Here is a 25,226-nt window from a genome sequence, read left to right as displayed (position 1 = left end):
TCAAATTTAATTATTATTATATAATATAATATATATATATATATATATATATAAACGAGTATATCATATACACATACATTATACACTATTGTATTTTTATGTATACCTTAAATATTTTTAGTTTTCGAATAAAGTAAAAAATTCATAGATTTCAACATGATATATTTATTTTTTACAAATATATAACTGGAAAAAATTGTGATGAGGTAGAAAAAGGTGTTTTTCCTTACCTAGGGCGCAAAATACTGAAATACGTTTCTGGCTTTGTTCCCACTTTTTCTATTTCTGTGTCAGTCTTTATAATTTTCTAAAGTAATACATTTTTTTTTAAATCCTTGTATTACTTTTAGATTTATAATTTGTATAAGATTTATATTTTTTCGATATTTATGGTGTTTCATATTTTAATCTTAAGGTTACTTCTACCATATTTAGTACTATATTCAATTAAATTAATTAAAAATTAATTAAAAAAGTAAGTAACCAATGTTTTTATCTTTATGAGTTCTAATTAGGTATTTAAAAAACGCAATACATATAAAGTATAAAATTTGTACAGATACCATGACCCGGCCAGGCTCAAAATGTAATTTTTAATTATTTATTATGTATTCTAGCCATTCTAGGTGATTACCCTTTTATATATACAATATAATATTCATACTTTTCAATAATTAAGATTTTATTTTATTCTATATTTCGGAATTATACTAAAATTTCATTGTTTTAAATCAATGGATAAAGAAAAATAAATGTTAGCATTAAATAAATTTATGTTGAGTTTAAAGGAGGGAAATATTCTAGAAATGGAAGTAGATGTGAATTCTTTATAGATCAATGTAATATTTTAGTGTAAAGGAATGCGTTGATGGAATATGGAATTTCGAGACCATATAAAATTAATAATAATTATTGTTCTAAACATTTAAATACATAATGTTGATCAATTTTAATTAATTGTTTTCATAAATAAATAAAAAAGTTCGATTTATATATTACATAAATGTTATTGGATACTAAACGTCATATAACTAAGAATTGAAACAATTTTTCAAAACAAATTAGTTTAGTAAACATGGTTTGTTTCAAATTACTACTTTCATGTATTAAAGAATTTTTTAAACTTATGGTTATGGTGTTCTCTATTGTAACGTTTTTTTTATGTATTATCAAACTAATTTTTTTTGTGAAACAAAGTAACAAATTAAAATACGCACTTAACATTTTTTTATATTTTTATATTTTAAAACGGCGCGTTAGATAGGCAATTTGCTACTTGTATGTGTGCATTGCATTCATATAATTTGTCTATTATCATAATTACTTTGTTAACTCGTATAACAAAAACAAAAATTTAACTGATTTGATTATTTTATTTTTAATTGTAATATAAAAAAAATCGATTCATTTTTGAAAGAGACCAATTATATACTGGTAATTCAATTGGTCAATTTTAATGTATTGATGTAGAATATTGTCTTATCAATAATATAAAATCATAGTATGTTATTATTATTATTATTATCAATGGTTAATGAAATTAAACTATGCACACAATATTTTAAGGGACAAATTTATTGTTAAAAAATATGTAAACAAAACATTCATAATATGAAAGTACTTCATGATGATACTGGTTAAAACATAAAAAAATTAATTAAATAGTGTTTTGAAAAACAATTACTATTTTTACGAATGATATGGGAATTACGGCATAATGTACACATAAATTAAAATTGTTTTTTATAATATTTTCTTACCGAAGTTTTTACGTGTTTTTTATTGATAGTAACTTTTTTTAACCCATTATTTTGAAATACGATTTTTTTATTTATTGATGTATTTGTTTAATAATACTTTTAATCTGTTATATTTTAGTTATGAAAATACTACTTTGGACTATACAGTTATATTAATATTTAATTTAAAAAAAACAATCTTAATCAAGTTTTATTGTAAGAAACTGTAGAGTTTTATGTGTACAGTTTTTCGTTTTAAATCTTAACATTTCATTAAACACATTGATAACCTGTTCGCTGTGTCTTATTCTTATTTTCGGCTAACATGATAGCACTTTAAAAATAAAAGATTTTTTAAAAACAACTAATGCAAATAATATTATAGATATCGTAGTTAATTACTGTTGTCAATTAAAATAATTATTAAGAATTTTAAATTGTGCATTAGAATGTTAGGTATAGGCTTTTAGAGTAATTCAAAACTAATTTGGGCATTTATTTCAATTTATTTTTATCTGTTTAAATCAATTTATAACTATTATCATCAAGTTCAAACATATGCTTGTATAATATGTGTATTTGAATATCGTATTAAATACCTAATTCATGAAATTTGTCATTTATATTTTACAAAATGTGTTATATAGTAAAACTCTCTTAAAACGATCTCTGAAGAGACCAATACTCTAGAACGTTCTAAGCAATATTTTCATTTAAGAAAAAAAAAATTAAAAACAGACAATAATGGTTTACAATATTTATAACAGATTCCAAATATTATGGTCATTACTAGAAAGTAGGTCGTTTAGCATAATTACTGAATTCAATTAAACCAATTAAATAGTCATCAGTCACCACGATATTTTACAAATTACATATTACACAAATTGGAACAAAGTATACTTGTAAAGGTATAATGTATTTATAAATACATATGTAATACGTATAGTATCTAATATTTATGTCTGTATAATTTGTACTGAAAACAATTATTTTACTTTTAAAGATATACAAGTATTCTAGTATAAATACTTGATATGTACAATTGTTTATATCGTAATTATATATAATATATATACAATTATTTTTGTATAGTATTTATTATTTTTAGTTATAAAACATTTTAATTGTACATATTTATTGTTTACAGCCAATGAGTTTATTTTTATAACTTGAATAGATATATTTTTTGATATTCGTATAATCAAGCTATAGAGAGATACTTTTTTTTAATGTAAAAGTTGTTTTTATTTACTTACATATGTTAGACAAGAATCAAAGTTTCTGTGTTTTTACGCAGACCACATGTCTTTTAGTTTTCATAAAAAATGTGCGGGTTTATAAGAATTGTCCGAGATAAATATTATAGTTTTATTATTCAGAAATAAAGCCGTTATACAGTCAGAACTCAGAACCTAAAACATAACTGATGGATACAGGACAAACAAATCTTTAATAGACTTATGTCTAATGACATCCATATTACATCATTTCAGTTTATGAGGAAAATATTAAAACAATTATATGTATTACGCGTGACATTTTTTATATTATAATTTCAAAAAAAGTGATTCATATATTATACTTTTGAATATATATATGGGACATATTAAATACCGTAGGCTTTCATATAATAATATTAGATTTTAGAATGAATAATGAACTTTAAGAGTTAGCTCGTTTTCGTATATATCTAGAACTCTACTTTGAGTGTAATTGTTAACTATGGTACAACACAAAATATTCTAATTAATATAATTTAAATCTATAGAATCTATGTATTTAATAGAATTAATAACTAATCACAAAAAAATGTGTAATATTTTATATTAAACGTAACATTCTAAATGTGTTAAATGTATTTATTTTTAACATCATAATGCGTACATTTATAATAATATTTTGTTATCGCTTATAATATTGGTTTGTTTACAAAGATATGTATACATAATAATAAGAATGAATTACATTTTAAGATCACAAATATAATAATATATCGTTCGAGAAATTAATATACATATATTAATCTAAATTGCATAACTGCTTATGAACGGCTTTGTACATCACCTCCCGTACAAGTTATTATAGACTATCATTAATTAGTGCATCCCAACTGTACATTTAACTCTGTTAATATGTTAATACCAAACCTATTTATAGTAGTTATATGATTGTGAGTATCAAATAAACAATTGGCAGGGTTATACGTGTGTGTGTGGAACAAAGGAATATAATCAAGAAATTCTATTTGCTTTACACTTTGATGTGGTTCTTGTGTCTGATAATGAATTTTGCGATATGTATTTTCAATTGAAAAACCAATTACTTATGTTTGTTATCGGATATGCAAAACGGCAAACACAAAATAAACTATAATAAATATGTTGTTAAGGTTAACATATTATTATTATTTGTTTTTATTTAATCTATGGTTTATATTTGAGGTTATTTTCAATAGGTAACCTAATCAGATTGACGCAAACATTTATAGACAAAAAACAAAAAACAGTAAATAATACCATAAATGTCCACTATACATATAAACTTTTTTTTTTCAAAAACATATGTGTAGGTAAGAGTATTGTTAAACGTTATTCGAATAAATAATTTTTGAATTGATTGTTAGATCCTAAATATTTATTTCAAGAGAAATTATTTTTATGCTAATTCGTAAGACATTCAAATTTGTTGATTTAATTTTAGAAATCGGAAGGCTAGTCTATACTGTCTTTTGGTATAACTTAAAGCTCGAAATACATTACAATAATGTTTTGTTGGATAGATTCTCAACTGGTTATGTAAAATGTTGAAAAAATAATACGGTAAAAAATTATTAAGCAAACTAAAAGACAGCTTAAAGGAAGCGTAACGATGTAAAATAAGAACAACTGCAATGAGATAAATACTCTAAAAAAATATTTTACTTATAACTTATAACTTATTTCAACTATAATGCAACATTCTGGTTAGTTTTCTTTTGTCTAAAGGCTGGTGCATCATAAACTTTGGTAATAAGCAGAATTGAAAATCTCTAAAGTATTAACTGCATAGTGTAAATGAATATTTAGACATATAATAAACGATAAAATATATATTTTAAATTCAGTCTTAATCAACAAACAGTAATAAAACAAAACATCGAATGTTTATTTTCGTAACCAAAATAATAAATATATAATATGTTTACGCGTGTGTTTGGGTATAACATATGATAAATCATATTTACTTGGAAAAAGAGAGCATAGATACCTTAAATATTTTCTTCATATACATTTACGTCTATAAAAATACAATTTATAATTATTGATTTATTCTCTATACTCTTTAAACGACCTACTATATGGTGATGTAATATGTTTTTATATCGAACAAGAAATATTTTATTTTACGATCAATAAAACATTTTAAATAAAATATTAAACAATGTAAAAATTATATAAATATTTTTGTTATTATAGAAGCCATGGGTATGGTAGTTGTAGTTTCAAACAATATTAATGAAAACTAATAATAATATGTGGTCATAATCTACATACATATGTTTTATATTAATAATAATACATATGATAGTTTTGATATTTATAATATTATATAATTATTTTTGGAGCCTAAAAAATAGTTGGGTAATCAGTTTATTTTAATAATAATTATATTTTAATATTTTTTTTTTTTTTTTTTTTTTATTAAAAGAAACTTTGTAAACAATTAGCTTCGACAATTATGATTATAAATATTACATAGAAAACAATATTAACAACAAAAATAATATTACAAATAAATTAAATTTTTAAACCAGTCTGGTTGATGAAGGATATAAGTGAGGTAATAATTGGTACATTTGGTGAAGAGAGAATGGATTGAGTGTCGAGTTTGACATTAAAGGAGTGGATTAGGGTGAAGAGGGTATTGCGTTGGGGAACCAGAGAGGGACAGTGAAAAAGTATATGTGAGATATCGCAAATCATGGGATCGTGAACGTGGAACATACATAAAGGAGAGTCATTGAGAGAAAGTTTATAAGAGTGAGAAGGTAGTAAGGTGTGTCCAAATCTTAGACGTGAAAAAGAGGTAATTATTTTACGATTTAATTTGAGGTTGTGAAACCAAGGGTGAGAGGGGATAGATGGTGAGATATTTTTGTACCAAGAGGCATAATTGGGGGCTAGTCCGTTCCATTGGTTGCGCCATAAATTATAAATATGGTATTTTAATAAGGGACAAAAATCGGTCCAGGGAATTAGAGTAGGAGAAGGACAGCAGAACGAGGAGGTAGATTTTGCAATGGAGTCCGCTATTTCATTTCCTTTTATACCAGAATGGCCGGGCACCCAAAGGAATTCAACTATAAAATCTGAAAGGGTAAGTTCATATAGAAGTTGCCTGATCCTAATGGAAATAGGAGAAGGACGGGAATTGAAAAAATCGGAGGAGAGGCTAAGAAGACATGATAAGGAATCGGAGACGATGAGATAACTGCTGGGGGGGAGGGCAGAGATGGTCGAAAGGGCTTCTAATATTGCGAAGCATTCCGTAGTGAATGATGAGGCAGAAGAGGGTAGATTATTAGACATGGAGATGTGTAAGTCAGGAATGAAAAAAGCGTAACCAGCCGAAAGAGGGGAAACTGAACCATCTGTATAAATTAGGGTGGAATTTGGAAAATTATTTTGAATGTAGTCTAAGAAAAGATTGTTGACGATGATGGGTGATATAGATTTAAGTGCCTTGGAAGTAAAGTTCAGAAAATGTCTGTTGGTGTGAACTATAGGTGAGTAGGAGAGAGCCAAATAATTAATTTCATATAAGGGTAATAATTTAGAATTGGTAACAAAATTACGGATTGAAGATAAGGAGTATGCCGTGGAGGCAAGAATTGGGAGAGATTTTTTAACGTAACGCCAGGAGAAGTATATGTCAAGAAAGGAATTAAATATTGTGGAATGACGAAGGGAGAAGTTTTTTAGTAGAAATTTACCAGCCAACCATCTGTTTCTGATATTAAAGGGGGGGCATGCCGTCTCGATCTCAACGGCCGCATTAGGGGTAGATTTAAGGGCACCAATAATTGACTTAAGGCAGGAGTTTTGGAGATTATTAATTTTTTTCCAATGTGAATAGGATGCGGAGCCTGATAAAAAGCATCCATAGTCAAGTTTGGACCTTATAACAGCTTTGTAAATGATTAAAAGTGTGGAGGGATGTGATCCCCACCACGTATTGGAAATTGATCTAAGGAAATTGGCCCAAAGAGAGGTAAATTTAATGAGATGTTGAAGATGCGGAGCCCAGCGTAATTTGGAGTCTAGTGTTAGTCCTAAATACTTTATGTTCTGGACAATTGGAATTGGAAAATCGTTTATAGTGATATCTAAAGAGAGAAGGTAACGTCTTCTAGTGAAAATCATGGCCTTACATTTTTCGGGAGCTACAGAGAAAAAGGAAGAAGATAGAAGGTTTTGTAGGAGATTGAGCGAATTGTTTAAAGAGTCAATAGCGAGATCGATATTTGAATTGTAGGAGAATATGACAAGATCATCAGCATACACTAGGCACTCATGTCCAAGTGTATTTAGTTGTTTAATAATGAAATTCATATACAAATTAAAAAGAATGGGACTTAGGCAGCTACCTTGGGGTAGACCTGTGTAAGTGGAGCGTATGTTTGTAGAGCCGTATGGGGATGTGAATTTTAGAGTTCTATGTGAAAACAGGAGGGAGACAAGGTTAATGAATATAGGGGGTAGTTGGAGTGAATTAAGGTGAGATAGGAGAGTTGGTATATGGACAGAGTCAAAGGCACCACGAATGTCGATAAAGGCTGCAGGTAAAAAATGTTTGTTGTTAAAAGATTGGTATATTTTACTCGAAAAATTTGCGAGGCAATCAAGTGTACCTCTTCCTTTTCTGAAAGCATATAGGTTGTCAGAGAGAATAGAGTTATGTTCGAGCCACCAATCTAGGCGGTTTTTTAGAATAAATTCCATGGTTTTGCATAACGCTGAGGACAGGGCGATGGGCCTAAATGCAGTGGTAGAGTTGGCTTTGGGAATAGGTATGACTATAAACTCTTTCCAGGAGTCAGGAATTTTATTGAGGAGGAGAATTTTGTTGAGTATATTCAAGAGGTACTCGACGGCATTAGTAGGAAGGTGTTTGAGCATAACAGGGGAAATGTTGTCAGGGCCGGAGGCGATTGATTTACGTGAGGCGATGGCGGCGTTTAGCTCACTTAAGGTTATAGGCATGGAGATTATGTGATTAGTAAGTGTATTTGAGGCAGGCAAAATTGAATTATGTAAGGCTTCAGAAGATGAAGGGACATAACATGGTGCTACTTTACAACAGAAATCATTGAACCAACTGTCATTGTGAGGACGAGAGCGAGTAACAATACTATTGCGAAAGCGTTTAGCGGTGGTCCAGGTAGATTGAATGGATGAAGAAGGGTTGAGGTTCGTACAAAATTGTTTCCAAGCTAGTCTTTTAGATTCTTTTAAGAGACGTGTGGTTGCAGCGCTGGCATTGCGATAAGTAAGATAATCTTGAACGGAGCCTGAGCGAATGAAGGTTTTATATAAGGATTTGCGGTTGGAAACTGCTTTGGAACAGGAGGAGTTCCACCACGGGGGAGAGGGAGGGAAATTGTTAAGGTTATTACGTTTGATAGGAATTGTTTTCTTAGAAATATCTAAGATCATATGAGTGAACTGTTCATAATCTTTTAATGGACATGTGTAAGTGTTGAGAAGAGGGATAGAGGAATTGATGAGTTGAGAAAAAAGGGGCCAGTCAGCTTTATTGAGGTTAAATTTGAGATTGGGGGAGAGATAATTGGGTAAGGTAGATCTGTTATTTGGTAAGGAGTTAGGGTTTGTAACATTGACAGATATGATAATAGGTAAATGATCACTTCCGTTAGGATCGTCTATAATGCGCCAGGTTGAAAGCCAGAATAAATTTGGAGTGGATAAGGATAAATCAATACACGAATTGGTTGAGTTGGGTCTGCCTACATGCGTAGGTGAGCCGTTATTAAGTATATTAAGATTAGAAGAGTTCAACGCATCGTAGATTAAGTTACCCCGTCTGGTGGACGTAGTGGAACCCCAGGCTGGGTGATGGGCATTAAAGTCACCTGTAAAGAAAGAGTTGTGATCTGTGAGTTGGAAGAGAGAGTACCATACTTCAAAGGGGATAGGTGAATCATTTGGACTGTAGCAGGACCAGAATGATGTATTAGGTAAACCGTCAATATTTGTTATTTTTAGACCAATTAAATCGATATTATTTTCCAAGAGAAGTTGTTTTAAGGGGGGTTTAATTTCTATTAAAGATACATTAAGTGAGGTATGGGCGGCAATTGCGACGCCCCCGTAGCCATCGACTCGATCTTGTCTGAATAAATTAAAATGAGGAATAAAGCAATTACGGGATGGAAGTAACCAAGTCTCAGAAATAAGTATTATGGAACAATTATAGGAAGATACGAGGTGTTGGATAGAAGGTAGTCTTGCAGGAAGACTACGAACATTCCATTGTAGAATATTGACCATTAGAAGAAATAACGGAGATTTTTGGAATTGAGAGACAAGACATAAGGGATGATTCAATTAAGTTTTGAAGGGAAGAGGGAGATAAGGGAGAGAGGCTAGGGGAGTTGGATAAGGATTCGGAGAGTTTGATGCAGAAGGCATTGACCCAGGTTAGATCAAATTGAGGAGGTTTGGGATCCTGGGACCGATTTTTACTAGCATAATCTATGAAGTGCCCATTTGGTAGGGAAAAATTAGATTGGTTGGGAACGTGAAATTGTTTTTGTTTAGAGTGAGAAGAATGATTGTTATACTTCCTATGAGGTGTATGGTGGTAATGTGATTGAGAGGTTAACGGGGGGAAAGAGTTAGTGGAGGTATCCGGAACTTGATGAGAAGGATTTAACACAGACTGTTTATTAACAATATTTGAATAGCTAAATGCACTTGAGGAGTAATTATTTTTCTTGAGAGAGACTGCTTCGCGGAAGGGTAAGTTTTCCGTAGCCATAATTTTCTTAACATCCCTTTGGAATGACCACTCTTGGCAATTCCGGTCAGTGGAGAGGTGGGGGAGTTTACAGAAGATGCAAACTGGATCTGTTGCGTTGATTGAAGGGCAAGTAGTTAATGAATGGTCATTTAAGCCACAGTGGCTGCATTTGGATTTACTGCGACAGAATTTAGCCGTGTGGCCAAATCGCAAACAGTTATTGCACTGTATGGGAGAACGGACGCTAGGAGAAATTTTGAAAATGACGTTGTAAATTGATACGGCATCTGGGATTTTGGGGGATAAAAATTTTATTTCCACGACACGAGTAGGCGTTAGGACATTATCCTTTTTGATTGAAATGCGTTTGAAGGCAATAGCGCGGACTGTGTTATCAAGTCCTTCCCAGAAATCTTCTTCGGTTAGGGAACTATCGACTCTGATAATTCCGAAAGAGTAGATAAGCGTAGATGGAATATATGCTGTAAATCCAATGTTTGCGAGTAGAGGGGAGGTGAGAAAGTTGTTGGCTGAAACTTTAGTATTGAAGGTGATTTTGATTTTTTTATGACCAATTGGTTTGATGTTGTTGATGCCAATGAAATTGGTGGAAAAAATTTTTGCATATTTTAACGGGTGCCAGTGATCAATTTTTAGGTTGATATCTGAATGTTCCGCAATGGTAGTGAACGGACCGTTATAATCCGCGGAGAAAAATTTATTAAGTTGTTCGGAATTACGTAAGGACTGTATATCGTTGGAATCGTAATTTATATTAGTGTTTGAAATATCAGCGGTGTATGTTGTATTTGCGGAAACGGGAACATTAGCGTGATCGGTTGTAGAATGCGATAAATCTATATCTATATTCATATTATTAGAGGCCGTGTCATTAGTAGAATGAGATAACGAAATGTCGTAATCGAATGTATTGTTGGGCATATTTAATACTGGTGGATTATTTTTAATCTGCTGTAGAGTGGGAGATATAGGGCTAGTTGGAGTTGATACCTTCTTAGATTGAGATGCTTTTTTACTTGTCTTGGTGGTCCATTCCTGATCCGTGTTGTGTGGTCTGGAAGCATTTGGTGCTTTTTTTATTTTACCGACTGAATTGTTAAGAGCGTGCGGACGATTGTCGTCGCCGCCCGAAGACGACGCCGGCATTATACAAAAGGCGATAGCAAAACGTAGATACGGAGCGACAATTAACGAACGACTTGCTTCGATGGTTGACTTATCGCGACTGATATTTTAATATTAATATTAATAATTGTGTATAACTATAATAAAAATCAATGATAGATTCAACAAAAACGAAAAGTCTTATGTTTTTACTAATTAAAGTCCATATGAAGACTATGGCTAATGAAAACTGAAAACTAATAAATACGGATGTATTAATGGTAGATATAATATTAAATAAGTTGTTTTGATACAATAAACATTTCTTAAATGTAAATTTTAAATAATCAGAATTATGTAATTCATTTATTTTAACAAATTAATAATTATGTAATGCTTAGGTACTTTTTATTATTTTCAGAATAATTGTATGTTTTTAAATTTTAAATTTAATAATACAATTGTTATTATGATTCACGATAAAATACCAAACATAAAAACAGAAGGAAATAAAAATATAAAAATTACGAAAAATTATAGCTCCCTAATCGTCACTACAGTACGTAAAAATTATTATCTAAAACAGAATTGTAATATTTTCGATGTACTAGTATAGATTAATATATACTGCAAAAAGAGAAATATTCCCCTCGATTCATGATTACATGGCACAACAACTTGATTAAAATATTGCCATCCCCAAACAGTATTGATCGAAGTTATCGCTACTATGCACATTGTTATTTGTTAGAGTGTGTAATGCCGTTTTTAATTACGATCGATAATAAAAAATATATAACAGTGAACGGGCGTGTAAATGAAGTGTATGCTCCTATATTTTTGTGCTTGAGTCAAAAAAGATAAAAATCCGCCGCTGATTCATCACAGGTAAAGGGAAAACTAATATATTTAATAACGGTCAAACCGTAAAAGCTGGCTGGCGATGATGTTTTGAACGCGTTTCTAGGCCAAGAACAGATGTGCAGCCGATGGAAACGGAAAAAGCTTTTAATTATGACACGATGTGACTAACCTTTATTTAAATTGATTATAATTGTATGTAAAATCATGTCGCCGTCACGATACGTCAACTTGTCAACATTTTACCGTAAACGATTATATTATTATTTGCCAGTGTAGATTAGCAGGTTTTCCGCATTTTTTCACTACCGTAAATGGTGTCATTAAAATATGTTTAATATGTTGTTTTTGATACTTCTCAAATTCGAGTAGTTCTGAAACTTTTTTAGCGCATTATTGTGCCAAAATAATTTGAATTTTGACACGAGTATCTAATACCAAACACTAGAATAGAACAGTATAAGCATAAATGCACCTGTTTATAAAATGTCACTAAAGTATCATATTGCAACCGTAAGCCCTGCGGCGATACTCTAACTGTAATTTTGTAAATTTCAAAATTTCTATCCATCGACATTCATAAACTAACAAAGAGATAGCGCTATGTTGCAATAATCGTTGTTGGATTAAACTTTAATTTGTGTTCTCATCGGCCATCATTATTTTAAAATTCTAACATAAGAATTCGTTCTATAGAAAAATATTTCTTTAAAACGAAATTAAGTCACAAGAGCAATTTTAAATTCAAAAATATCCCAAACAAAACAAAACAGCTTCGTATTAGACCGATAGTAAAAAATGTCTACAAAATCCAAAATGATAAAATTGATTCCAAACGCCATGAGTCACAAGTCACTCGGTGTCGTTTTGGCATGGCTGTGTACGACTTGCGTGTCGTTATAATTTAGTTTTCCGTTTCTATTGTCGTCCGGCCAGGTTAGTTTGGGTTTTTTTGTGTATGAGGATGACAATGCGATCTCTGGGCACCATAGGCAATGGCTTAGCCTTTAGGTTAGATTAGAGATTGTAATACCCCTCCCCTTCCGTTGCCTTTCGTATGATATACAACAGCTCTCTACCATTGACTTTCTTATGCGTACGTTTTATTTATGTATACCTACATATAAGTCACTCACCCCTCCATCACCACCAACAGTATCAAATCGATAAATCGAGAGTGTTGTACCACTGGCTCATAGACGTCAAATCGCTCGTTGTCTTTTTAGCGTAGCAATGGATTGTACAGCAGATTTTGGAGCGTGTGATTATAATTTTTTTTTTAACGTCTCTGTTGTTATCTGACAGGTACTTCACGATCGTCCGGAATCCCCGGGGTTCGGTGTTCCGGTGCAGCGTTGCCAAGACGTTGGTACTCATCTGGCTAGTGTCGTTCGCGGCCATGGTGCCACTGCTATTGTACCAAAACGTCGAGGAGGTGCACGTCGGACCCATTCGGCTGTACGAGGCGTGTGTTGAGAAATGGCCAAATCGCGTGGCCCAACAGACGTTCACCGTCGGCCTGGCGGTCGCACAGTTCGTGTTGCCGTTCACCACCATATCGCTGATCCATCTGAAGATATCGTCCTATCTCACAGTGCATCTTAAACACCCGGCTATCCCGTCCAAAGAGATCAACTGCAGACGAGGTGAGTGCCCCACAACCTAACCAAAGAGTTTCCGAACCATTGTCCTCGGACTAGTTTTTAGTTGTTAGATAAACACTAAAACTGCAGCGAATAATTCAAAAGCCAACCATTGGCGTTGTGTATTTTTATGGGTTTTATAAAACGAAATTATTGATGATTTTATGGAATATAACGTAAATAATATTATTATTAAAGCAGTTCATTTGACATAATAACAATCGTTAACAGCTATTATTACTAATATGTGCACCGAATTTCAATAAAACTAAAAACTTTAAATGTTTTTATATATTATGGTATATCATTATATTACAAAACATAATATATTTTTTATGGCTTCGAATAAAAAGTTTGGAGATTCATTGACCTTACCTAATAGCAGTGGTTGTATTTCACAAGTATGTCGTTAAACCGACTGTATTTAAACCTGTGCCAAGCGTGTCATTACGGAGTAAAATCACACACATTTTAATGCATGCAGAAAACATCATTAGTTAATTTGTACAAATTAATCGAAAACGGGAGTAGTTATTGTACTCATATATTGATATACATTCGAAGTTACCTGAACGGTATTTGCGAGTAATTGTTGTCACCTTTGAAACATTATTACGCATACATTGAAAGTAAAAACTTTGGTGGTGTAACTTTGAGGTACGCTGTTGGTTGACGGACGGTATATGCCTTATACGATTTGCCTTCGAGGTTATTCGCACATACAATATGTAACAATTATTGATTATAGTTCTGTTGACCAATTTCTGAATAATAGTCGTATAAATTATTAAGACTTGAACATTCAGTATTAGTGTATACGAAATAACATATATTATTTTTACGTAGGTCATATAATTATTCATTAGATAAGGTACACTTGAAATTTATTTTTATTAAATTCTTAAATAGCACTAGACAAGAAAAATAACTTGTATGATATATGTAAATATGTGATATTTGAAAAAAAAATATCTTAACTTACCAGTTACCATATACCTAGTTAATAGGATTATAAGTAAATTATGACAAAAATACTCTTAAAAATAAATGCTAGACACACTGTTTTTGCTCACATTTTTATCGAGTATACAATGATTTATTATTGGTTTAAAATTTAATATATCCATCACAGTGAAACGAATAGAGACAATTTTAATAAATTAAAGTTTCTATCTATAATAGGTTGCATGTATAGACCTACATAATGCTGAAAAGCTTTCTAAAATACTTTTAAGTTTTTATTTACTTATTCAAAATATGCCATTGCTAAGCCAGTTTGTAGTTTTTACGAGAATGTCAAGAACAGATGTGTAATGGCAGCGACCAGCCATAATAAAACTAACACAGGAATAATAGTCACGTCCTCAGTGTGGAATACCATCATATTAGGTCAAAATTCGAAACATATAAAGCTCTTTTACTCGACCTGGTTACGGTCATTAATTTTTAAGACCATACAAAATGTACTGTGCACAGACTGAAACCAAATTTAGGTTGGGTGACATTTATTTTAATCAATGGACCCGATCAAAAGTTTTCAACTAAAACCAAACTGCAAAATGTCGATTTTTAACAAACACAATAAGAGTAAAGTAAAAAAAAACGTAACAATACAAAAATATCTATGATGATAGATGATGATGGTTTTCACACTATTATCGCTATATTAAATATCATGAATAGGACCTAAATGTAAGTTATTGCATTTTTATCTAAACGATTTCTTATATTGGCGTGTGTCATATAAAATTGACAATACACAAAAAGAATTCTATTTCTTATTCTTTAGAAAATACATCAAAACATCATGTTCTCTTGAATAATTTAAATAAATAAAAATCAGAAAATATGTTTTAGACAATGAGATACATAAATACGACTACTTTAAAATGCATTATACATTTACACTGACTGTTCAGTTCAATTGTCCAATACTTTTCAATTAGTTTGAATAAATAAAATGTCTATTAGCCTATATGTCTTGTTAAATAAATACCTCTCAAAGTTATCAACCATCATAAGCCTCACTGCAGAATATATCAATGTATCATTTAAAAAATTGTTATTAAAATACGAATTTATTTTATAGTCTCTTATTTCTGATTAAATGATACTTGCAACTTATCTAATTTCATTAAATATTAATCGGAAAATAAATAACATACTAAATATTTTTCTTTGGAAAAACAAAACAAGAATTTTCTTAAGGTCTGTGGGAAACAATATTATGTTATCGGTTTTAAACGCGACGTATGTTTATGTTTATTTGCTTACACAACTTATTAATTAAAATAATCCACCAATAATTTTTAGTTAGATAATATTATTTTGATTTCACCAAGCGCAAGAAAAAACTATCGTCAGAGTGTGATATACTACAACACAATTGATTTTGTTAGCAGAATACATTTTTATTATTTTGCTGTAATTCAGAAATCAACTCTAAATATTTAAAACAATGTATAGGTATGATAGTTGTAAAATTTGTTTTGGTGGATACAGTTTTTTAGTGCAATCTAATTGCATAATAGCTCTATAAGCTTGCTAGTCCGTAGGAATTCACAATGACCGCACTTAAATAATATCTAACCCAGTATAATACTTTTTATGCTATAACGAAAAAAATATTCACTTGAATTGCTTTTTCATACTGATATGAAAAATATTTAATATGGGTATGCTTAATATGCTCGCGTGTGTGTGTGTGTTTGGGTGAAAAAAAGAGAGAATATACGTGTCCGTTGTTTTACATAATCCTCGTCGTTTATAGGGGTCCAAATTTGAATGCAGGGATTAGATCGAATACTCTGGTGTCATTTGTAGCTACCGATGGCACGAAGGTCAGAAAGTCAGATAAATATTCGCTTTTTTTATTATAAATATACAATTTCAAGCAAAAAGGGTTCTCGACCTAAACTTTTAGTATACCATTTATATGCTGTAAAGTGCATGTATGTGTAGGTTTTTAAGCATTTATATGTTAAAACGTATCGGAAAGAAATGGAATATTTAATTTTAATATTTGCGGCGGTAAACGATAGAACGCGTATGATTTAATAAAGACGGTGTCCCAATTTGCCATACATGAAATAAAAAATATTTGTAATGAAAAAAAAAACCAACGTCTCGATAGTCGAATTGGGTTATACTGTGAAAATACTATTACGTTTATAATAATTAGAACGGAAATACAATTGAGATATTATGACTCAAGTATATTGCAATCGAAAAATAGATACCACAGGCGATTTCTTACGGAAGTCGTGTATATGAAATGTGAGGACGTGTAGGTACGCGATAAGCGCGTCGTCGAAATGAATGGAGGAAGTCTTTGAGAGAATCGTTCTGTATTATACGCTTGCGAGGCGGCAAGACGATAAACATCCGATGAGGTAACTCTGTGACATACTACACCCAGGATTAAAGGTGTACCTACTCGTACACCTTAGGCGAGATATTGAGTAATGCGATCGGTGCCCCCGTAAACGGTGTAACGTACAGGCAACCCACTGCGTTTTGAGTAGATATTTGATTTGTCCTCGTCTCGAAGACTCATCTCTCGCTATATATATACTCCATTATGGTTACAAAGGTAAACTCAAGCTGTTCCAAACCTATATAGCTAAATGAGTTAAATAAGTTGTCAAAGTTTTAGTCCTTTTCCTTGGCCTATCGCTAAAGCTTCTCTCTCATTATAGAAAACGACCAGTAAAAACTAAAAATTGGTTTTCTCCGTACAACCGTAACAGGGCCGGGTCATCCGCGTCGTTGTTTATACGGGTTGAATAAACGTACAATATAAATATCAATTATTAAGAGGACGCCACACCCGCATTTGTTGTTTCCATTTTACATATATACAATGTAGCAAATTTTTGTTCAGCAGAATCCATTTTATGTTGTCAGCTTTAATTTGAAGTGAATTTAACTACTATTTAACTTAAAGGTAAGAATATTATCCAGGCCATCTCATAGGCTTTTATTGATATTATAATTTTAGAGTAAATTATTATGGCTATAAAAAATAATGCAACTTTAAAATACACATAAAGTTATTATATACTTAATATGGTATAGGTACTTGTAATATTATAACACTCAGTTTTAGATTTTAATTAGATTTCACACCAATGTAAAAATTTAAACTTATAATTTACATTGGCATATTAGCATATTATATAATAAAAATGAAATTAAGTACTATAATTTATATAATATTTTATCAACTATTTTGAGATTTATATGAAAAATAATACCATACCAAATTACTAAATAATTACTTAAATGATTATTATTTATATTATTATTACTTATAAGTATTAAATAAATTAATAAACTATAGTCTATAGTTGTATATAATTAATGAGTAAATCAAATTAACTACCAATTCAAAAGACGATTATGGATATATGTAAATATATATATATCATTTGAAAATTAAATAACACCTATTATATTTGCTTAATAATAATTTAATATATTCATAACTATAATATAATAAATGAGTTTTTCTATAAGTTAAACAACGGTAAACGTATTATATTTTATTAAATAGATTCTCGAGATCTTTTTTATATGTATCACGAATCACGATCAATTAAAACTGGTCTACCTGCAACATAATTTAATCAGATGTTTTAAAATATAATATTATTATTATTTAGTCTATCATTAGATTTTACCTTGGTTTACTTATTCAAAATTATTATAATATTGTCGGTAAGTACCATACAAGTAAATTAAAAAATGAATAATAACATTTAAATTTATACTTAGTATACCTAATTAAATTAATATGTATACAAATTGAATACAATAATAATGTCATATATTATAAATAAGTATTAATTACATAACATTATTATATGAAAAATATGTTCATAGAATTAAATTGCATGAAGTATAATATTATATTAAAAAATAAAATGAAAAAGACCGCCTAAAAGTGGTATTGTCTATTATTTTTTTCTAAAAGCCACTGGCAATTTTTCCTTAGCAAATTTTGATTTTTTTTTTTATGTTAAATGTTATGCCATGTTAAGTCTCCTGATTTGTTTGTATATAGAGTTACATAAACATGTTTATGGTCGATTTATCGACCTTCCTCCGCTATAAATATCAAATACGTATTATATAATGTTTCAAGAAATAGTTGAAACATCGTATACATTAAATGCAGTAAATTGTAAATACAACACTGACGAATACAGCAAGGATAGGTATTTAAACTAGGTATAATGATTATAAATATACGTGTTATATGTAGCGCTAGGGACTTCTAGGAGTTTGCATGTTTTTCGATAATTATTAAAAACATAACTAAGTAAAATATAAATTTGTTTCATAGCATTGTGTGTACCTATATTTAAAATTGATAGATGCATATTTTGCATACATGACTATTTTTCCATTTATAAATGTATATTTAACAATTATTTGTATAAAGATATTTTATAATTTAAAAAATAAAAAACTTAATTTTAAATATATTTTTTGGACCTAAGAGTTAGTATGATGGTTTTATTTATATAAAATAAATATTTTAAAGTTAGTTTTTGAGTGTTTCTCGCCAATCACTTGCATTGCTACTTATCGGTACACCATAATAGAAAAGAAAAATAATAATAAACAATTTATAGTATTGAAAATTTTGAAAATATTATAATAGATTTTAAAATAAAAAGATTTTGTTCAATTCTATGATTTTATTTATTTTTAATGCATATTTCAATAGAACATTTAGTGGTTATTTAGGGCATTAATGCATGTATATCTAAAGATTTGTTAAGACATGAGTCCCTAGCTCTACTCACAAATTACTTTAAAATGATAGATATCGATGAAAGCTAACTTATGAAATGGCCAGATAATATTCTTAGCTTTATGTTTGATAATAGATAAATTTAATCTAATATTTAAGCTAACAACATGAAACGGATTTTATTGAACGGAAATTTGCTATGTTATATGTGTCTAAGACGGAGACATCACATGCGGGTGTGGCATCCTCTTATATTATAAATATTATTATTGCGCTCGAAGGTCATATCGGAATCGTGTAGGTATAATATTACAACAGCAGAGAAACGACATATTCATATTGTTCATAATAGTATGCAGCATATATTTTTGACACACAAGATCTAACGAGAATCCGGTCATATAATCATATACGCATCGATGAAGATATCGATTCATATTGTTTTCCGTCTAGTTGATTTTGGGACCGAACAATGTGCGTTGATGCGTGCAAGCGTGTATACCAAATTTAATAATATATTATATTGTCCGCGGACCGACCAACAAAAGATAGAACGGTTAGACCAGAATATTCACGATATGCATTGCCAAACACACACCACCGGTTAAACTGATGAAATCCTCACCTACCAATTGATACTTTCCCGCCACTAACCATCAAAGTTTTGATAAATGCTCAAAATCATAATTATGAAACTAAAACAAATTTTCAACCCTTATTATTTCAAAAGCTAATAAAGTTTCTGAAAATAATTTGTTCACATAATTTTAAGTCAAAATAAAACCATATTTTTTAATATTTGTTATTGTTTTATAATTGTTTAATGTTTTATCTAATTGTATCACAACATAGATACATTTTTAATTTAATTTCTGAAACAGAATATTATTCGGAGTATTTTGATACATAATAATTGAAATTCGGACGAGTATAAATATGATGAGTTATAAATATTTAAAATATAATTGACCAGAATGGTGAGTTACAAGGATAGGTACCCTGAAAAATATTGATCTATTACTCCGCTTAACTTAACTTTAAATACTTATAATTCATAATAAACTACTCATCCAAATTTCAATTTTTATTTATCAAAATATATTTTACTTGGGAATATGAAATTAAAAAATCATTAAAAAAAAACCATAAAAATAAAATATAAACAAAAAAATGTTGTTTTATTTTGACTGAAAAATTATGTAAAATAAATATTCTTAAAAACGATAATATATTTTGAAATAATGAGTTTTGTTCAATCAAAAAATTACTCAGTTTAATAAATTGATTATAATCACTTATGTTCAACGATAAAAATTTCAATTTTACTATGTGATTTCATTCTTGATTTATTAATAATTTAAAAATATATATTAAAATGTTTTATTATTTTATTAAAAGTTCAACTTCAAAAATCTTTATTAGTAATTTAAATAACAATAATACTATCTAAAATTATTTAAATTTATGAATCAATAAATTATTGCAACGAAAAATAATAAATAAAGTACCGAAGAATCTAATTTCTGAAACTGAAATTTTTAAGAAACCAAATTTCTATAACTTGTCTTTAATAGTGATGCACAGATGAACTGTACACATGAATGCAAACGAAATTTATCTACACTATATTCACACATAAATGATTTGTTTTTTTATATTTATACAATATATCAAAAAATAATAATAATAATGTATTACAGATTCAATTTATTCAAAACAGTTTACATTTCTTTCGATTTAATACTCTATTTACATGTTATGTATGAATATATAAGTAATATAAAATAATATTATAGTACTATAAAATATAAATATTATGTTATATTAGTTTTGTAATAGATGTGTATGCATCCATAAACAACTAATATTATAATTTATAAAATGAAACTATTTTGTGGGGATAAAAATATAGTATTATAAAGTAATACAATAATGCAATATTAATTTTAATTAATTTCGCCAATCACAGCTCCATAACACGATACTTATAATCAGTAGATTTTTTTTTAATTTATAACTTAACCGCATTTATAAATATTGTAATTAGCCATCTCAAATTAAATTATTTAAAATAAATTTTTTAAGAATTATTAATATTATTATTTTAGATTTTAAGCGAAGCAATGGATGTATTGATTTCACAATAAAGTCTACTTTAACTTTTTGTGTGGTTTTGGTAGTAAACTGAATATAATTGATACTTAAGGAATCAAGACTAAAAAATTCTCAGCAATTTTCAAAATAATCGGTAAAAAAAAAAAAAAAAAATTAAGAGAATACGAGAATTGTTATGCATATAACCAATACTTGATAAAATCGATTTTGTTCTGTAATTTTAATTGTAATTCAAAAACAAATAACAATAAGTAGTTAAAATGTTCACAAAATGTTTACATTATCAGTTTTATACTGAATACTTTATACTAAACTTTAACAAATTTTTTTGTAATTCAAAACCGAATAACTATAATTACTTAGAATTTAAAAAAAAATTAAATGTTAACATTTCCTACACATAGTACTCAGTACTCGTATAATTTTAAATATAGTTCTTTTTGAGCTCATTTATAGATGTTTGAAACTTTATTTTTTTTCTATAAATGATAATTAATAATCTTTCGCTGGGTGAAAAATCTTAAAAATATAATACAATAACACATATAATATATAAATTGTTCTTATATCTGTATAATACATTTTATATCTATTTATATTATAAATTTATGATGTTTATCGACAATATTATTGACAGTATACAGAATGATTTTCTAAAACAATTCAAACTTGTACACAAGTAATTGAGTATACATAGTTCTGTCTGTTGCAAGAAGTTTAATACTTTTTTGATTTGTATAGTTTTGTCTATTTAAATTTTACAATAAATACAAATTAAATTATACGACATTTTAATATCTGCAATTTTATTATTTATACGATTATTATGTTTTTATTTCTATAAAATAAAATCTGGTTAAAAATTAATATTTATTAATAAATTTAAATTCATAGAGTTGTTTTATTATTTTAGTTGATAAAGATTTATTACGATTTATTTTAAAGTTTATTCTGATATAATTACCATTTTTCACAAAAAGACTTACCTATAACATGTTACTTCTACGATTTATGCTAGTGTAAGATAATATATCTCTATTTAATTATAATTGTATTTAACACATTCCAACAATACATTTCGTAAGAAAAACTACCTAACTATTTATCAATTGAATCAGAAACACGTCTTTGTTTAATTATTTTTTATCGATAAACTTTAGCTATTTGATATCGGTATTTTTGTTCGTCAAACACGTTCGTACTTTATTCTAATTATATTTATTTAACCATAATATCGAAATCAATACCTTGTTGATTTCGTGACGTATACTCATTATCTGTATAAAAAAATTTTATCATTAACAATAATTAGAAATTAAAAACTATTTTTTTTTTTTTTTATTAGTGTTAATTTTGTTTAGGATACAATATCTGTATCGTAATATAATAAGTAACATATTTATTTAATACAAATGATAAATAATAGTAAAAATAATATTGAACACGAAAAAAAAATATATACTTATTTGGTACGGTTTTGTTACACATCGGAATTGCTAGCAAACGTCACTCCAAGTCTCTACCATATTCCAAACCAGTAGTCGATGCTAAACGCCATACTCAGACGTTACAGAGAATCTGTACTTTAGAAAATAACGTTTAGTATGCCATATTACACAACAACAAAATTTGTCAAGAATATTATCACTATATAATACTATATTAAAAAATTTATTTTTAATTTAAAATCTATAACAAACTTTCTACAATATTGTATTGGTAATTGATTAAATATATATAATTCTGTGAGAAGAAAATATTTTATTTTCCAAGATAATATAGATATTAGATATCATAAATTATAACTATGAAAATTTGGATATTTTAAATTATTGAACATAATTCCAAGTATCCTAATAATTATTATACGTCCGTGTGTATTTTTAATCGTCTTAACTTTATTAAAGACATATTAAATAAGATATGAATCAAAACTAGGATTTGTGTTTTAAATTGACGAATAAAAGCATTTTACACAATGAAAAATTGATTCCTAAAAAATATGCACACTTAAAATTGTGGAACGTTCTATAATATCTAGCATTCTATTTACAAGCAATATAGCAATGGTTTAAAGTATTAAAATATTAGTAGATTAGTACCTACGTGTATTCTATACATTTTAAAATAAATTATACATATCACAAAGATATTTATCCTATTATTAACTGTAAAGTAGGTATATTAAACTTTCTATATATGTATATTATAGTATAGCTGATACGAATACTTACATAATATGCATTATGTAAAGCTATTTCTTTAGTGAATTTCTTGATTTGATATTTTATTATGTGTAAACGGCTTCATTGATAAACGAATGAACGACGAATCATACAGATCATAATTTAATTCAATTTTCAAAGGTTCAAAGTGCTCTAAAATAAAACAAGTGGGAATATTCAAATAATTTCATTATATAAAGTATACACGTATAATATACATATAAAGTGAACTAATGTTATGAGTATAAATATATATTTGGTATGATACTTGGGTCTAAAATTCTAAGAAAACAATAATAATGAATTTTATTATTGTTAAAAATATTTTTTTAATTTTAAATAAACTTGTATTTTCTATTAAATGTTTCTGAATGACATCAATTGAATCATTTTGATTGAAATCAAATTATATTCGAACTTAATAGACCTTAAAGTTCGATAATGAAGAATAACAATAACACTACATAAATATTACAGAATGATCCATTTTAAGTGTCTACACTCATATTTCAAAACATTTAAATTTTTTTTTTTAAATATTTCTTTAACATAATTTGATTTAATTTAAAAATAATATTTTTGAAAGAAAAAATATATTTTTTACGATATTTTATCACTATAATTGTTTTAGTTGTTTTTGTATTACAACAAACGTACGATTTTATATTACAAAGCAGAAAATTATTTTCCGAGAATTTTGGTACATAAAAATCGAATTTCAAACAAGTAGTTAATTAATTATAACTTATAAGTATTTAAAGTACGTATATGACCGGAGTTGAGTGATACAGGAGTAGATACCCCTCAAAATGTTGGTCCACTGATCGGTTCGTTTAAATTCTAAATACTTATAAAGTTATAACTAATAAAATACTTATCCGAAATTAGATTGTTAAGGATTTCAAATACTCCTAGTAATATCCTGCTTTAGAATATAAATAGATTACGCCATTAAAAAAGTAATAAGCTTTATCAAAAAAGATACCGATAAGAAATATTAAAAAATATAATTTGTTTAGAAATTGTTTTCTAAAACAAAATCAAATATGTCGACAAAATATTATCAAACAAGTAAAAACTTCGAAATAATGAGAGTAGACACATAAATGAATCACTAAAATCACTTAGTATATAATAAGTGACTGAAGACATTTTGTGTAGTGTATATATTATTATTACTTAGTGAATGATAGAATTGAAACGATGGAGAATATAATACAATTAATCGTAAATTCAATTAATTAATTGGAATTACAACTGTATTACTGAAATATAATAATTATTAATAGTTAATATCTTGTTTATAGAGCATGACGACATCGATACATTTCAATGGGTTGGTTTAGGGGTGATATACCGTATCATGTGATCCGAGAATATTTTAAATATTCCTGGATTCGTGTTCTCCGCGACAGAAATCATTACTAGTAATATATTATACCTACATACTCCAGTGTTCTATCGTGATTACACAAAATCTTGGGATCTTTTGACACAACAATTAATTTTCTAAGAGAAACAGGATTGTAATTGTGCCAGTTATTAAATTATATATTAAGAAAATGCTTTGAGTAAATAGTTAATAAACGTTGTTGTTAAAATTTTAGATCAAAAGAAAAATAATAATTATAAAACAGTAATATAGTGCATGTCAGCACAAGAGCCAAAAAGTTTTGTACAAGTTTTTCTAGAATCTGATAAAAATACCTTCTGTGTATATAGTTTACAGGAC

The 25,226-nt window shown here is 28.4% G+C and overlaps 1 protein-coding gene across 1 annotated transcript in view; it reads left to right on the top strand.

The window, feature by feature from the left end:
- LOC132920761 (neuropeptide Y receptor type 2-like) overlaps positions 1–25,226 on the top strand; it is a 75,077-nt gene that overhangs the window by 41,981 nt on the left and 7,870 nt on the right. Inside the window, exon 3 of the mRNA XM_060983411.1 lies at positions 13,056–13,396. Within this exon, the coding sequence (XP_060839394.1) occupies positions 13,056–13,396 (341 nt within the window). The remainder of the gene's footprint in view (positions 1–13,055; positions 13,397–25,226) is intronic.

The sequence above is a fragment of the Rhopalosiphum padi genome, chromosome 2, assembly GCF_020882245.1.
Source record: "Rhopalosiphum padi isolate XX-2018 chromosome 2, ASM2088224v1, whole genome shotgun sequence".
Lineage (NCBI taxonomy): Eukaryota > Metazoa > Arthropoda > Insecta > Hemiptera > Aphididae > Rhopalosiphum > Rhopalosiphum padi.
Note: the sequence above shows the minus strand (reverse complement) of the source record. Positions and strands in the feature narration are given on the sequence as shown.